General features: G+C 33.9%; 1 protein-coding gene across 1 annotated transcript; it reads right to left on the bottom strand.

Annotated features, from left to right (window-relative positions):
- Positions 1 to 5852: 5852 nt before the first annotated feature.
- LOC114306410 (delta-aminolevulinic acid dehydratase, chloroplastic) lies at positions 5853 to 12486 on the bottom strand. The gene is made up of 13 exons (XM_028251646.2): positions 12349 to 12486; positions 11828 to 12161; positions 10779 to 10890; positions 10523 to 10596; positions 9604 to 9672; positions 9452 to 9535; positions 9271 to 9340; positions 9026 to 9081; positions 8553 to 8674; positions 7028 to 7099; positions 6837 to 6918; positions 6636 to 6713; positions 5853 to 6236 (listed from the first exon to the last, which is right to left on the bottom strand). The coding sequence occupies exons 2-13, from the start codon at positions 12134 to 12136 to the stop codon at positions 6072 to 6074; spliced, it is 1293 nt and encodes a 430-aa protein (XP_028107447.2). The 5' UTR covers positions 12137 to 12161; positions 12349 to 12486; the 3' UTR covers positions 5853 to 6071.
- Between the last annotated feature and the right edge of the window lie 4566 nt (positions 12487 to 17052).

Raw genomic sequence — 17052 nt, 5'->3', positions numbered from 1 at the left:
ATCACCCACTCTATGCGCTTTCTTCTTACTGTTGTAATCTTGTAGTAGACATTAAGAATTATATAAAATAAAAGATAAAAAAAAATTAATCAAAATTTTATAAAATAAAAGATAAAAAAATTAATTACTTTCATCGGAGTATTGATGTATTTAAATTGTTATTTGAATATTTGAAAATTATATACTTGAATGAAGTGAAAGAAATTCACAAATTATTTTGTAATTTTTCTTTTTAATTGTGATATTAAACTTTGATTTGTATGTTAAATGTTTAGCTAAAAAGGAGGGGGGGGGGAATTTGAAGTACTCCAGCCGTACCCGTACCTTACTTTTTTTAGAATTTGCCATATCGGCATACCCGTATCGTACCCATACTTGTATCCATATCCGCACCCGTGCTTCCTAAATTAAACTTCTCTGAATCCTTAATTCCCAACACCCCCCCCCCCCCCCTCAAAACAGATTTTGGTAAACACAAGTTGTCCCATTTTTTTTTTTTCAAAAGATCCCTTTATTATCTTCATCTTTCTAGAGAAAGTTCAGGACAATACTCCGAATTCTTTGGGTAAAATATTTTGGGGCATGGAAAATTGAGAGTAAATAAATTGGAATTGAAAGGAGAGAATGTTTGGCCAACACACAACGACCTGCAAAAGATAAGAGACTCCTTTTTCATCCCTGCAATTTAAGTTTAAATCTATGTAAAATGGGGTTAAAGAGTTGCCTTTTCTACCTATTAAATCTAATGAGGCACCCAAATAAATTCCCGATTTTTCTACAACCTTTATACCCAAACAAGTTCACAAAAATTCCTTCTCTCGATCAGACATATTTGGGTTAACAAATAGATTAGGCTTATGAGAGTTTATTCGAAGTCCTGATTGATGACAAAAACCATCAAGAAACCATTGTTGGAAAACAAACTCAATTTGAGTTTGAAAATGGTGATTTCTAGAAAAGAGATGAAGTTCCTGGAGAGTTCCAGAATAAAGAAGAGGAAGCCAAAATGAAAAAGAAGAGCAGAGAAGCTGCTGGAAGAATGGAGAAGGAGGAAGCTTCAAGAAAGCTCGATTGATGAAACTTAACATTGAAGACACACTGTAGTACACACATTTTATACATGGTTTGTTGAGTCTATAAATAGATAGTTTGTGGGATTGTTTTAGATAGAGTGAAAGAAAAACAACATCTCCAGGAGTGGGAGATTTCTGAGAGAGATTGAGAGTTAGAGTTTGTAATTTGTTTGAGATTATTTGAATAAAAGAAGTGTTTGTTCAAATTTATTCCTCTCTTTATATATCATCACAACCGGTATACACCCCTCTCCCACTACTCAACAACCATTTCAAACACCAAATCTCAATGACTCTTTTTATGAGTGGATCCCATACTAATCCTGTACGACTCACCAGACTGTCCAATGATCGGAGAGATTAACTTTGCTCAAAAGCTAAATAAAGTAACTGGAAGGAACTGTTAAAATAAGTCACATTGCAACTTCACATCATAACCGGTGATATGCATCAAATTCCAATGGATTTTTTTTTTCTTCATTTTTCGGAACTTTATCCTTGCCATTCAAACTAACAAAATCTTCAAGCCACAACACATTAGAGAAGAAAAAAGTTGAAAAACCTAACAATAAAAAGCCAGAAAACCAGAAAATTCACAACAAAATATGAAAGTTCATACTACTTTGTATAACTCGAAAATTGTTAGTAACCTATTTCAATAATGACACTAGAAAGTTTGCTAGCACGACCATTGTTCATTTAAAACAAAAAACAAGAACTAGAACTACATAGATAATTTAAACCAAGTGTAGGGCTTTTTCATCTTCTTCTCAATCATTTGCCGAGTGACATCAAGCTCTTTGCGATTCATGTCGAGCTTGTCATTGATACTCGTCAAGCGTGCCATCAAGTCATCATGCTCTTGTTGCTTTTGTTTTTTCTCGATCAAAATGCTTCTTAGCAACGCGCCAATCAAGGTACCAATGGAGAGGTGCTCTAGTCGGAATCGTTGTTGGAGTGATTGCCAAGGAAGAGGGGCTTCCAAACCACCAAAGACATGGTTGCAACAAAAAAACCAATTACAAGTTACAAGGAGTAAACCCTATACCTATATTTCCCTAACTTTTCCATTTCCATTTTCATTTTCATTTTCAAATCTTTACTCAAATCATGATGCAATCCAAGTTAACATAAGACTGACTATTCAGTGATAACAATTGCACCATAGGCATTGTTTAGACCTGTTTGGCTAGAGGTTATTTAGCTAAAATAATTAATAAAATAAAATATTTCATTCAATTTATAATTATTTTATTTTTTTTTCTTATAACTATCAAATCAAGTAAATATATATATATATATATATATATATATATATCATTCAAAATATAACTTTTTTTTAGTCAGATTAAAATAATCAAAAAGTCAAATAATTAACTAAAATAGTCTATTCCCAAACGGCCTTTAATGTTGGAAAGTGTGTAAAACAATGTCATGAAAATATGTGAAAAAGTGTATCACTTTTTTGTCTTTTTACTATGCCCTAGGACCATTAATTAGCAAAACTCAAATTAAAATTTAAAATCAAAATCAAAATTAAAAGGAAAATGCTAATAAGTGTTCCCTAGACATTATTTAATGTTGAAAAGTGTCATGATAATATGTGAGAAAGTATATTGATTTTAATAAAAAAATGTTTTAAATTTAATAAAAAAATGCCTGTGTTCTTTAATTTTTTTTTTTTTTTTTTTTTTTACTTGTGGCTAGGGATTTGTTAGCAAAACCCAAATCAAAATTAATAAACAATATATAGATATATACTTGTGGAGATGGAGTCTAGAAGAAAAGAAAGAAACGCACCGATTGAAACGAGCTCGTGTGGGAGCTGACTGAAGCTAGAGTGAGAGTGAGACTTTAAGCCCCAAACTTTCTTTGTCCAACACTCCAAGGCCCTCTTTATTGTCAGAGATACAATTGAGGGAATTGATAGCGGCTGTCCAACTCTCTAAGGCCATGTTTGTTTTCAGAGATACAATTGAAAGGATTGATAGTAAGAGAATTAAGTAAAATTGTATTTATTTTAATGATAGTTGTTAGTGTAGAGAATGTTAAATTATTACCCTATAAAAGAAATATAAAATATTAAAACAAACAAAATTATAATTTTTAATTAACAAAAAATACAAAAACATTAAACATTAAACATTAATGTTCAAAAAAAAAAATACCCAACATGTAAAAAAAATAAAAAATAAAAAATAAACCTTAGCCGAATGACTAAATACCTAATACCACTTCCACCTCCTCCATCTCAATCCCCCTTCCAAGGCCCAACCTAATCCGGACCTACATCTCAATCCCCTCTTTATCTCCCAAAACAAATATAATATTAGTGGGTCTCACATCCATCTCAATCCTAATTCCCCCTCTATCTCCCAAAACAAGAGGAGCCCAACACTCCGACTTGTTGCAATTTCCCTTTTTATGGGTAATTTACATTTTGCCCCTTTATCTTTGACTATTTGTTTACTTTTGCTCTTAAAATTTAGTATTTTTTTTTTCCACTTTGCCTCTTTATGTTTCAATTTTTTTTAATTTACTTCAAAAGTTAATTTATGTTTAAAATTAAATAAAAAATGACACATTAACAGTCATGTGATATAAAAATATTTTATTATATATAACTCATATTTCTGACACAAATACAAATATTAATATAATAATCTACTAAACGAGTCTAAAAGTCTATCTTGAAGTTTATTTACTTCAAGACCCGAGTCTTTAACGAGCCGAGCTCACGAACAGTTTGGTTCATTTGCAATCCCATATCAAAATGATCAAAAAAACTTAAAATTGTACAAAATGCAAATCATTAGCCATGTTTTGGTTTGGCTTTCCAAATCTTTTTCAAAAGAGAAAAAATTAATTTGACCAAATTAAACATCCAAAAATATATTTTTAAAAATTATTTATACTCTCTAAAAATGATAAAACTATATAAAATTGATAAGTGCTTTTAATTTTCTCATGCATTTTAGCAAACTAATTTATAAATACTTAAATATCAATATGCACTGCTATAATCTCATCACCCTCAACACTACTATTGCTACCATCATGCCACCACAACTACTGCAACCGCCACCACCCTCCACCACTACTACCATTACCATTATTACCACCACCGATGTCATCAGCATCATATACACCAACATGATTTCACCACCATCATCATAATCGCAACTGTCATTACCATTATCACTACCACAACCCTTTACCGCCACAACCATCGGCACTGCTGCCATAGCTATCACCATCATTCAACCACTACTACAAAAATGCGCAGAAGATAGAAAAGTTATCCAGAACGTTGTTGCAAAAATGCATTATTGGCTTCACATAGAATAAGAAGTCATTCTATTGATCATCCTAGTTAACATAGTTCGGCTGAAGCATAATCAAAAAACAGATCCAAATCCCCTAAACAACTCGAACTAATTACTTCTACACAAAAAGCAGTTTGGTTGAATGATGTCACTCTTAAAACCAAAAGAGAAAAGAAGCCATTGTTATGTAGGCAATAAACATGATAATAGGGTCATAAAAAATGAGGATTTTGCAGTACAACCATTTTCTCATCAACATGGTTTTATTGCAAGGCCAAGGCATAATCAGGGGCAACTCCATGTTGGCCTAATATCCCTCATAAAAACACATCTGCACAAAATCAAATGCAAATCCCTCTATATGTATTTACACATGAAAAATTCTATTCATATATAAAATTCATACAAAAAATTTCACAAGAATGATGTGACAACACCATTATTTTAAATAAATAAATTTTCAATGGTATTTTGTTTTGAAGTGAATGATCCATAATGAGCCACATCATTATATATGAATTTTTTGTTTGTATAACATTACTCGTGTATGGAAAAAAAAAACTTACCACACTTGGTTGATGGCCACCAGAAAGCACGGACACACTACTTTAACACCTGAAAAGAAAGAAGCTCTCTGGCTGGTGGGTGATTAGTGGGGAACTCTCCGATATCTAAGTGAGTTCTGGCTCAAGAATTCTCAATAATACAGTAAATGAGAGTGTTGTTGGTTGTGTGTACCTAGTTGGATATGTTTGAGGTTATTTATAGTGGAGCCCTACTAACAGTTGCAATTGGTTGAGAGAGATTATTCCACCTCTAGTGGGATCATGTCCCGCATCCACGTCACTCTAGGATTGGATAGGAGTTGCCACGTGTAGTCGACTCCCATTGACCTGGTCCACCCTTTGGTCAGGATTGGCCATTCGACCTGTTAGAGCTCGGCCACCAGGTTGTCTGTGGCTGATTGGCTGCTCGAGATTCATCTCCCACAATGTGTATGTGTGTATATTATTACATAATATGGCAATGGTTTGCACAGATGATGTGTTTTGCTTAGGAAAGACTCCAATTTTCAGAGGGAGAGAATTGGTGACTTTAGTTACAAAGTTCAATTTTGCAGACTTAAAGCTTTAGAGTATTCATCCACTTCATCCGGATTGTTTCCAGAGCTTCGAAAAGCAATATTCCCATCAACATCAGTGTGGTTCAGATTTTTACCCACACACCTGTAAATCTTCCTTGGATAATAAGATTTCCCATATTCTATCACCTATTAGAACATGACCTAAACATGCCATGTAATTAATTAGCTATGATGCTAGTTTCACTCAGATTTTAAACATGACAACTCTAGCTTCTTCAATGATGCTTCCTAAAACATGAATAATAACTGCTACTTTATCTAATAACAATAACAATGCCACTAAGTAGTGACAAAGCGATTGTCTCCAAATAACAATAACAATGCCACTAAGTAGTGACATCACAGCTGTGATGTGAGAACATCACAATATATATATATGTAGCACTGGTACAACAAGATAACAATAAACCAATATTTCAAGAATCTTATTCCCAACAATAGTCTGATTCTAAGGTCAAATATACATAAAGCCTAAGATATTAAATTTCTAATGGAGCCTCTCACATCTAGCAAAATCTAATTCTCTTATTAAGTCTCACCACATAAACATCTAGCAGCTTGAAGAGCAAAATATGTGAGAATAATGTCAGCACCTGCGCGTCGGAGGCACATTAGAGACTCCATCATGACCCTTTCCTCCTCAATCATTTTCAGAACCCCACCCGCCTTAATCATTGAGTATTCACCCGAAACCTGTATCCAAAAAAAAAAGGATAACATAAATGAAACAAACTTAAAATGGATAGAAGGAAATTAGATCATAGCATGAAGTTGGAAGGGAAGCAACTAAAGAACAGCTCCAAAATGCATATATGAACCACCATAATAGGACAAAACAATTTGTAAGGTTATACACAAAATAAATGCTGTGTCCTTTCGTAACAAATGCTTTGACATGATACAGCTAAGTCTATGTTCTCTGTCTGTTTATTTTCAAAAAATGTAATGCTCTTCCCCTTTTACAATGCAATGTGATTATCCCTTCCACTTAATATCAGACTCCCCAGTACAGTGCAAAAAACAGTACCAGAGAAATGAAATCGAGTCCAAATGGCATTAGAGAGAAAAATGCAAAAAAGAAATTAAGGCTACCTGATATGCAGCAATTGGCAAGGGGGAGTTATCGCGAAGAAGCCTAATGATATCCAAGTAAGGAAGACCTGGTTTTACCTGCAACCCAATTAAAATAAACTTCAGCATAAATAAGGTCCCACAACAAAGTGTGCAATCAAAGTTTTTTCTTTTTTTTAAAAAAAATAAAGAAAAAGAAAAAAATGAATAAGCAATGCTAACCAGAAGGATATCAGCTCCTTCAGACTCGTCTTCACGGGCCTCAACCAGTGCCTCCCTATAATTGGCTGGGTTCATCTGATAACTTTTGAATACAAAGCATGGGCAAAAGTGAGCACTAGCAATACTAGAATATAATCTACTAAACAATACCAATTAATAGATTTATCTATCAACTTTGATGAACCACATACGTTTTCTTGTCCCCAAATCGTGGATTTGACTCTAGTGCTTCACGGAAGGGACCATAAAACGAACTTGCATACCTGTAAGCAACATAATTCAAACTAACATGTAAAATACAGCAACTAACAACACAGGACTGAACTAAAAGAAGAGAGAAAAATAAATAAGTTAAAGTTAACCAAAAGTACTCAAAAGTCACTCGTCCTCACGTTGTGAGTAACACAATGTTTGGTGAAAGAGAAATTAAAAGCATGAATGTGCAAAGATGTGAAACAGTGCAGGGTCTACATAGACAGCCCATGTTAGAATGTGACAAAGATGTGAAAAACTGAAGGGTGAAGAGTTTTTCACCATCTTAGCAAAATAGCAAGTGAAGAGATGGACCATGGCTACAGTTTTATTTTTATTTAATATTAATTATTTATGTGCTTGTTTATTTCAGGGGGGTGGGGGGATGGTGGGGCACATAACTGAACTTAGATGTAGGAAATGAAGATAATCATGCTCTTATAAACTCTAAGTGAGCTTACACTGTAATTCAAATGAAACAGGAAGAAATAAACTACACTTTCTTCAAGTTCAAGGTATACTGAAAAGAGTTAGCATAGAATGATGCATGCTAATCACCAATAAAAATAAGGTAGCAGTTTGCTTGCTGGCCTAACACAACCTCAAACAGAAGTTGAACAACCCAGTCTCAGACTAATGAAAAAAGATCACTTCGCCCAGTAAAGAAAAATAAAGTTAGAATTCATTAGTTTCCAATTTATTCCACCAAAATGACTATATACTCTCCAATTAACCATTATACAATGGTAACTATGGGGGTGTTTGGGAAGAAAAAAAATAGCCAAATTTAGGCTAAAAATCACAAAAAGACAAAATAGGCTAAAATAGCTAATAGGACAAAATATCACATCAAACCCATAATCATTTCACTTTTTCTCTCACAAACATCACATCCAACCACAAAAAAATCCAATCATCTTCCCAAACACAAAAATTTTAGCCTACTTAAAATAGCCAAAAACTAAAATAGCCTACTAAAATAGCCACTTCCCAAACGAGGCCTATGTTACACCGACTCAGGTCAAGTATGTGTCAAGGTGTCAAATTTATTTAATTCTCCACCAAAACACTGCCAGATTTCATATTTTACTCAGTAAAATGATGATCACAAACTAATAAGGAGCATTTTATGCCCCCCTAATTTATTTATTTTTAATGAACACAAAGTGTTTGTCAACAGCATGGACTGTAAAAAGTTGGTTTGAAAGCAACTTCAAGTTCAATCATGACAAAAGAACAAAATTTCTTAGATGAGGTTGGAGATGAGAGCTTTTCTTTTCTTTTCTTTTCTTTCTTTCTTTTTATTTTTTTTATTTTTTATTTTATTTTAAATAAGTATGAGATAAAAACAATAATATAAAGATTAACATCTTATGTAGGATATGTCAGATTTAGTAAGTAATTTATGCATGATGAGGAGGAGGAAAAAACCAATTAGAAAGAAGCCTCAAATAAGCAATTTACTTTGCTGTGTATGACATGATAGACACATGATGAAAACCTTCAGCATCAAGAGCTGCTCGAATTGCTCCTACACGACCATCCATCATGTCACTGGGACTGACAATGTCTGCTCCTGCTCGGGCCTACATATACAGTAAACCAAGCAATAAAATCAAAAGCTGGTCAGGTCACAACATTTAGTTGAAACAAATGTATAAACAAGTCACATAATTTCTGAGACAGTGATTCAAAATCTCCGGAAAGCTTTCTGAATGTGCAAGGGAAACCCATAAGAAATGGTATCATTTGCCTCCAGGGGAGGTTAGATTAATTCTTTGTAAGCAGTTGAAAACAACATTTTACCCCATTTCACATATCAGTCTAAAACAAAGTCAGTGATAAAAATACAATTGTAAGACAAGTTATGAAGATTTACATGTGTGCTGAAGATGTATACACAAATACAATTTGCACCATATAAGATCTGAAATTACCTGTGAGACGGCCTGCTTACACAACTGATGCACAGTTTCATCATTCATTATGACTCCTACAGGTTGTCAAAGAAGAGAATGAAAATAAATCTACAGAAGAAAGAAATCTATTCTCTTTCTTTTTGAATCACTTTTCAATTTATCTTTGTTCATATTGATTTCACAAAAATATTCACACAACTTGGTTTCAAGTGTTACCAAATCCAGCGTTGCACTTGTTTCAAAGATATAGAGATATTTCTCACCATCTTCTCTAACAATGCCATCATGGCCATCAGAGGAATATGGATCTAAAGCAACGTCAGTGTAGATAACCTGACAACAGCACATCAAAAGCACCAAAAGTGTTGCCAAAACTCCCTTAGCCCTCCTAACTGAGAAAATAAATTATGAAGTTTCAAAATAATAATAATAATAATAACTTACAAGATCAGGATACTTGTCTTTGAGCAACCGTATCGCTCGAGGCACTAATCCATTATCATTATATGCTTCAACACCTGTGGGAGACTGGAGGGCCATAAACATGTTAAATTATACAAATCATGGGAAGCGAAATTTAGATGGTGAATACGAACCTTTAAAGCATCAGGAACTTTTGGGAAGAGCACAACACTGTTAACACCAACATCCCGGGCCTTTGACACCTGCATTAAAAATAAAACAAAAACAAAACAAAACAAAAAGGTCCACTGAAAAACTATTCTGCGAAATATTAAATAGTTTTTCACTGACTGAAAGCAGAAACACAATGAGATGTTCATAAAAGCTAACCTAAACTTGTTACATGCAAAAAGACAACAAAATACCACATTTTTATTAACCACATCATTTGACTTGAAAAAAATTCTAACTGCTCAGTGCTAACCAGATGGTAAGTAAGTACTGAGAGATGTACTTAGATGAGATGCACTTAGACGCAGTAGGCAAACTAATATCTAGAACTGTAAAGATTGCTGAAGCAACGACACCTTACAAGTTATTTATAATGGGTCTGCTAACCACTGCCGAACAGGCATCTGTTAAGCTTCACATAATGCCAAAAAAGTTACAATTTCAATACACATTTTACATATTTTCATCATATATATTTTTATACACTTTACTCATATTTCAATACACTTTTTACACATTTCCCAACCTTAACTATCACACATTGGGCTATCTTTAGCATCTTCCATTTATAATTAATGGCACATCTTACAAAGATCATGGAAAAGAAGGATACATGTAGCCAACAATAGCATTGAGGTAATAAGGCTAGATTGAGTTGAGGTGATATGCTTGGGGCATCCTATTAAAACATGTTTATAAAATGGAAATTATTTTATCACATATTCAAGAAAGTTTTCAAATTTGGTTATCCAAGACTAGGAGTATAGAATAGTAAGGATTTCTAGCAGAACAATTTCTTAAGTGGGTCCACATGATAACAGGTCAGCTACAAGCTCCAGTATGCCATTTTCAAGAACATAGAACTAACTAGAGCTTACTGACCTCTTCCACAAGTCCATGTCTCCAACCAAGCCTATAGCATCCAGGCATAGCCCCAATAGGTGTGTCCTCTTCACCTGTAATTCCAGCAATATCAGAAATAAATATCATGCAAACTGAGAAAGATGTGTGCGCGTTTATGAGACACACACACACACACACACACACACACAGGGCATGTTGGCGGGGGAAAGATGGTCACATTTTGGAGTTTCAGACAACAGCAAACCAAATGATGAAAGTCCAGACTAATACCAACCTTCATGGATGAAAAGTGGATATACGAAATTCGCAGGTGTTAAGATTGTTTCTTGAAATGCTGCTCTCACTGCTGGTGATTTCCTATTACGACGAGGGCGCCTATTAAGTGGCTGGCACCAACCAACATGGTGCAAAAGCGTCCATATGATACAATCAAAATTAACCAACATAAAAGAAACTAAAAACTAAAAAATAATAATAATAAAATAAAATATAAGAGAGAAGGATAATTCCAAACAAAACCAAGATAAGGAAATGGCACAATACCCTCAATTTATATTCATTGGAGTGATGTTAATATGACAAAAGTTCAGGCATTGGCATGATATTTGGCATTTATCCAACAAGAAGCACCCTAACTTTAATGGTCGATGATTAATATGAAAGGGGTAATTTCACTTTTATCCCTTAAACTATCAAAATTTTTATTTATTTTTTTTTCTATTTCATCTGTAAACTATTAATTTCATCTATTTAGTTTTTAAAGTTTTTAATTTCAGCTAATGTGGTCCAACTGGAGACAGTTGTCCAAATCCTTAATCATTAAAGCCTAATCTGAGGGGCAAAAAAATCGTTTTAAAATTTGAACAATTTAAACTATATAATAAAAAAATATTCATTATTTTGAAATGAGGAGTGGAGAAGAAGATAGGTGTTAAGTTGTCTAATAAGAAGATGAGTATTTGATTGTCCGATTTATATTGTCTAAGTTGTAAAACTACTTCTATCAACAACAAAAAAATATGGTAAAACTACTTTTTTGTCGATTAGGTTAGGTTTACATGACAATTGTACTGCCTTCCATTGGACCATTTGTACTTAACTTTGGAAACTTTAAGAACTAAATTGATAGTTTAGAAAGGAAATATGGACAATGACAATAGTTTAGTGATAAAAGTGAAATTAACCCTAATATGAAATTATATTAAATGAAACAAAATATTGATCACAACTACTATCTCAGACTTTCTTTTTTATAATTGATATGCTGAATAATTGTCAATAAAAAGATAAGTTGCAACTTGTAACAGTAAAAATAACACTCACAAGCGCAGGGACAACAGGGGTTCCAGCTGGTGGAGCACGTTTTGGGGGAACAGGAGGAGCTTGGGGCACATTCCCAGCTACCACAGCAGCCTCACATTCCTCATCACTCAAACCCATCTTCCTCATCGGTCCATCACACGTTTCGCTCGCTCTCACAATCAACAATCGACGACGATTACATGCTTTGCTTTGGGGACGAACACATACAAAATTATGATTCACAGATGGTTTTAAACCCACATAGTTTGCACAATCCAAACCCTTGATTGCTCCAACATTACAAGGCAAATTAACCACAATCGAAGCCATATAAGCTCAATAAATCACTATGTTCCTACAATGTATGCATAGAAATGGCATCAATTGAATAATACTACAACAATTTAAGCATCAGAAACAATTCAATTTAAGAAATGAAACACAGAGCAAAGGTCAAATCTCTTGATATTAATTTGAATTTCTAGTAATTTTTATGAGAAAGTTGAGGAAAGATTACAGGAAAGGGAGATCGGAAACTTTACCTTAGATGTGATGTGAAGAAGCAGCGGCGGAGAGAGAGAGAGGAGGAGGAGCTTATCTGAACAATTCAGTAGTCTTGTCAACTTCGTCGTCTACCAAAACTTAGAAGCGGTTGTGGGTTTTTTGTAACGTTTTTAAGGCCACGTTTGGCAATTCAATGATTTTTTATTTTTTTTAATTAAAATATGAGATAAAAAAAGTTAAATATATTTAGAAAATATTTTTTTATTTTTACAAAAATATATATGTATATGTAAAAAATAAAATGAATGAAAAGAAATAAGTTGAATTTTTATTTTTTAATTAAAATTACATATTCTCAAATGAAACCTTAATTACCTTTTGATTTTTAACGTCTATTATCACCCCACGACCTTTGGTGATTCCCTCAGCTCGGCTTACACAGTGACTGTTATGGTGTGTGAAAATTATTTTAAATTTTATTTTGATAATTTAAATCATTAAATTTTAAATAACATTAAGTACAATATATTTATAAAAGGGCATGGTTTTTGTTCAGTCCTTAATCGAATTGGACCGTACTGTTGGGTCTGTGGGGGCTTACCACGGGTCTCATTTTGATAATCTGAACCGTTCAATGTGTAGACCTCGTCAAGTACTATATGTTTGTAAAAAATCACATTAATCGGATATCGATAGCTATGTGATCAAATCAATTTTGTATAAAAAAAAATTGGACGGTGAATAAATTAACGGTTGACAAAAATCTGTTTTGATCACATAGCTATCGATATCCGATCAACGTGATTTTTTACAGGCATATAGTACTCGATGAGTTCTACACATTGAACGGTTCATATTATCAAAACAGGACACTCGTAGTGGGCCCGCACGGGCCCAACAGCACGATCCAGTCCGATTAAGGATTGGACAAAAGCCATTTCCCTTTATAAAAAATCAATTTGATCAGATATTGATAGACATTTCATTAACTCACATTTGTATTCAGGTTAATACTTATATATATTTATTTTTTCATATATATAAATGCGAGTTGATGAAATGTCTATCGATATTCGATGAACTTACTTTTTTACAAATATATTCTACTCAATATTCTTTAAAAATTGAATGGTTCCATTCATGAAAATAAAATCTAAAATAATTCTCATAAACCGCACAACAATCACTACTTTGCAAGCCGCACAGCAGCGACCCTAATCCCTCAGTGAGACTCATTATCAGGCATCACCCCCCCTCAGCAAACTTATGAATGTACCAAATGTGATTTTTTTTTCCTTCTATTTTTACTAAAAATAAATATAGATATATACCATATTTTTTTGTAGAAAAAATAAATATATACATACACATATTGAATTTCGCTTTGGCTCAAATCTAAATTTGAAAAAAACATTAGCCACCCATGAGGTCCATCAATAGAATATGAATCATGTGAAAAAAATAAAATAAAATTTCTCTCTTCTGAAATATATATTTTTAAGGGGCTTTTCTTTTTTTTCTTTTTTGTGTCAAATGGTAACAGATTTTATTTTATTTTATTTTATTTTTTGAACTGAATAACAATCAAAAAAGACTATTATAAAACAATAAATAATAAATCAAAAAAAGACTATCTGTTGGCTTTTTTGGCTTTCGAATGTTATTATTGTAATTTTAAGCGTGTCAGGAAAGATCAATCAGTCCTTACAGAAGATTAATTGACAACCAATTATCAGATGATTGTGTTTCAGTTCTTTCAGCCTCAATGAAGAGGACTTTTACTAGTGGCTTTGTTTAGGAGAATTAAACAAACAACAATTAAATGAAGAGCAATTGTAGCATTTCATTAAGTAAAAATAAAAGACTTACAATGATCCAATTCAGTCTCGTAGAGGATTGAAGCAACAAATTACAGCCTCGTAGAGGTTTACAGCAACAAACTACTTGAAACTACTCCTATAAAGGAAGTGCAGTGCAGGAATTTGAAGTACAGAAAATGTAAAGAATAAGAAATGTAAAAACTGGAAGGGAAATAAAGTAGATAAAAACTGGTTCATTGGATCTGAGTCTAGGACTTCTTTTTAGGGCCTTCTCTACTATTTATACTTCTCAATGATAAACGTCGAAATAAGTTTCTAACCATCGAATCATCCCATCATGATCGCTAATCATGTTTCCTCACAGTTAGCTCCATTACGCCATATTTGTAGTTAGGCTTCCCTCTTGATTTTGAATTCAAATATACGAGTAACTGTTAAAGCCACGTCGTCTTGCATCTCTTTGTTGATCCAGTGCTATGCAGATCCACAATAACCAATATTAACTGTCACGTGTGTGATTATGATTGAAGATTTGAATTGTCTTCCCGTATTGCCCTCATCCTGCCACGTGTTGAACTGTGATTGATCTGTACAAAATATGTAGCCAACATTACCCCCTACACTAATATACCCAATACTTAGTGATATTAGTGGATCAAGGTGTTTTATCAACATCTTAGAACGTGCATAGGCTTTGCATTTTTCAGAAATGCAACCGTCATTCATCAATGAAACATTAAATTCTCTTCTATCCTTTGAACATTCCCACTATCTCAGTATTCGAAAAGACTGGTACAGCTTTCATGGCCAAGCAAACCTTTTCTTACCTCGATCAAGCATATGAAGAGTTGTTTGATAATGATGTTCATCCTCCAAAGAACCTTTATGCATTGATTAGCCTCCTTCACCCACCTTCCTATATTCAAGTCATGGAAGCTTTTGCAGACTATCAACCTTTGGATTACGAACCTATTGTCCATAATTCTTTAACCCAAAATTTTGTAAACATGGATATTGGAAGCTCTTCTTCTGACCCAAAACCTTCTGTATAGGATGAGGTTGTAGCTTCTTCTTCTTCTGGGGCTTTTGGTTGGAGTAGCTGGCCAGAACCTAAGGAGTCCAAGTTAAGAGAGCAAATCAATCATTATTTTGTCGAATTTGCTGATCCTCTAACTTTCCCTCCCTTTGCTCGGAGTTCGGTGGTTTACCCATATATACCCATCGACTACCAACGCCGTTTGGAGGACAACTTATTTGTAGCATAGTACACATCTTCCATGCCTACGAAGATAGTACAAGCCACTCGTCGTCCAGAAGAGGCTCAAGGGTATAGCCCATCATTCTTAGCCCAAAAGGCAAAACTTTGCTCTTCTGACTGGCTTGATATTGTCAGCAACCCCCAATTCCCTCCTTCTTTCGAGATAGAAACTCATGCACCTCCTCTTTCGCAAAACCCTCACTGGATGGAGAAATTGAGACTTGCCCTCTTTGAGGACCAGTTTCTCCCCTCCTATAGCCCTCCATCTCCCCCTACTAAATTTCAGCGATATCAAGCCCAACTTCTGCTTGCGGTCTTTTCTCACTTGCCCTTTAATGTTCTCGAGGATGATGTTTCTCTTAAGAACTTTCGATGGGCTTGTGATGTTATAACCCGGGGTCATGTCCTCAACCCTATCGCCTATGCAAAAATCCAGATGTTTTTAGACCAACTCCCACTGCTTCCTCATTGGCATCAAATTTATGTGGCCACCACTCGATCTTTGGACCAAATTTCAGCCTGTCGAGTTTATACCCGGTATGAAACAGAAAACCTCATCGACAAATATGATGATTTCAAGAATAAAGACTCTGCATACTGGGATGACTTGGACATTGATGAAATAGAACAAGGGTTAAAAGAAACAGAGTTTAAAGTAAAGGCCGAAAATTTTTTTTATCAAGTAAGAGCATATCAACTTCAGTAGCCTAGCCTGGAAAAGACAGAAGATAGAATAAAAAAGGAACATAAGTTTATTGACCATAGTTGGAACAAATTACATGACCTTGTCATTTACTCCGTTCCTTATTTTTATGAACTTGAGTATATAGCCAAAAAAGGCTTCTGATGTAATTGCTTTTGTTTTAATAAAGTTAAGATGTTATCTCTTTATTTGGCATGGTCTGATTTTATCCCATTTGTCAAAAGCAAACAAAATTAGAGCTTCTAATTCACTAATTTTGTCCTTCAAAACTTAATTCGATCATACTCAATGAAATACTGGAAACCCAATTTGAATTTTCCCAACATATGGAGTATAATTGACAACTTTAGTCTTAAGTCTCCTTTCAGAATCAGAGCTTCGAATTCAACAATTTTGTCTTTCGAAACTTGATTTGATCATATCCAACTCCCCAACTTAAGGTTAATACACTCAAGCAATTTCAAATCAACTAATTTTGCTTCGAACAAACAGTCTATATTTTCCAAAATATAGAAACCTCTTTTAAGGACTGCACTATTTTATTCCAAAAAAGTGATTCCTTCTGTATACTGCTAAACCAACTATTGGTTTTGAAGCCTAGAACAAACAAACTCTAACTGTAAGGTATTTCAAATTTTTCTTTGAAAGATTTTACTCTCATCAAGAAACCTAAAAGCCAGTCTTTAATCTTTTTGAAGTAAACAAATACCTGGGCATTCCTGCACCCTTAGGTGTGGAATGTGCTTCGAAGTCAACTTCCTAATTTTGAAGTTGTTTGTCACTTGATTTTGGTGCCAAAACTTGGCTTTGAAGCCAAACATTTTATTTCGAAGCCAACATTAGTGTTTGAGATACATTTCCCTCCCAAATTACCAACATTGAGGGAAACCTTTCGTATCCGTACCTTTAGCACTCCTTTATGAATTCAACCCACTTAAAATGATTGGGTATATTTTTTCAG

The sequence above is a fragment of the Camellia sinensis genome, chromosome 6, assembly GCF_055761805.1.
Source record: "Camellia sinensis isolate YWXY chromosome 6, ASM5576180v1, whole genome shotgun sequence".
Taxonomy (NCBI): domain Eukaryota; kingdom Viridiplantae; phylum Streptophyta; class Magnoliopsida; order Ericales; family Theaceae; genus Camellia; species Camellia sinensis.
This window is presented reverse-complemented; position numbering and strand designations above follow the sequence as displayed.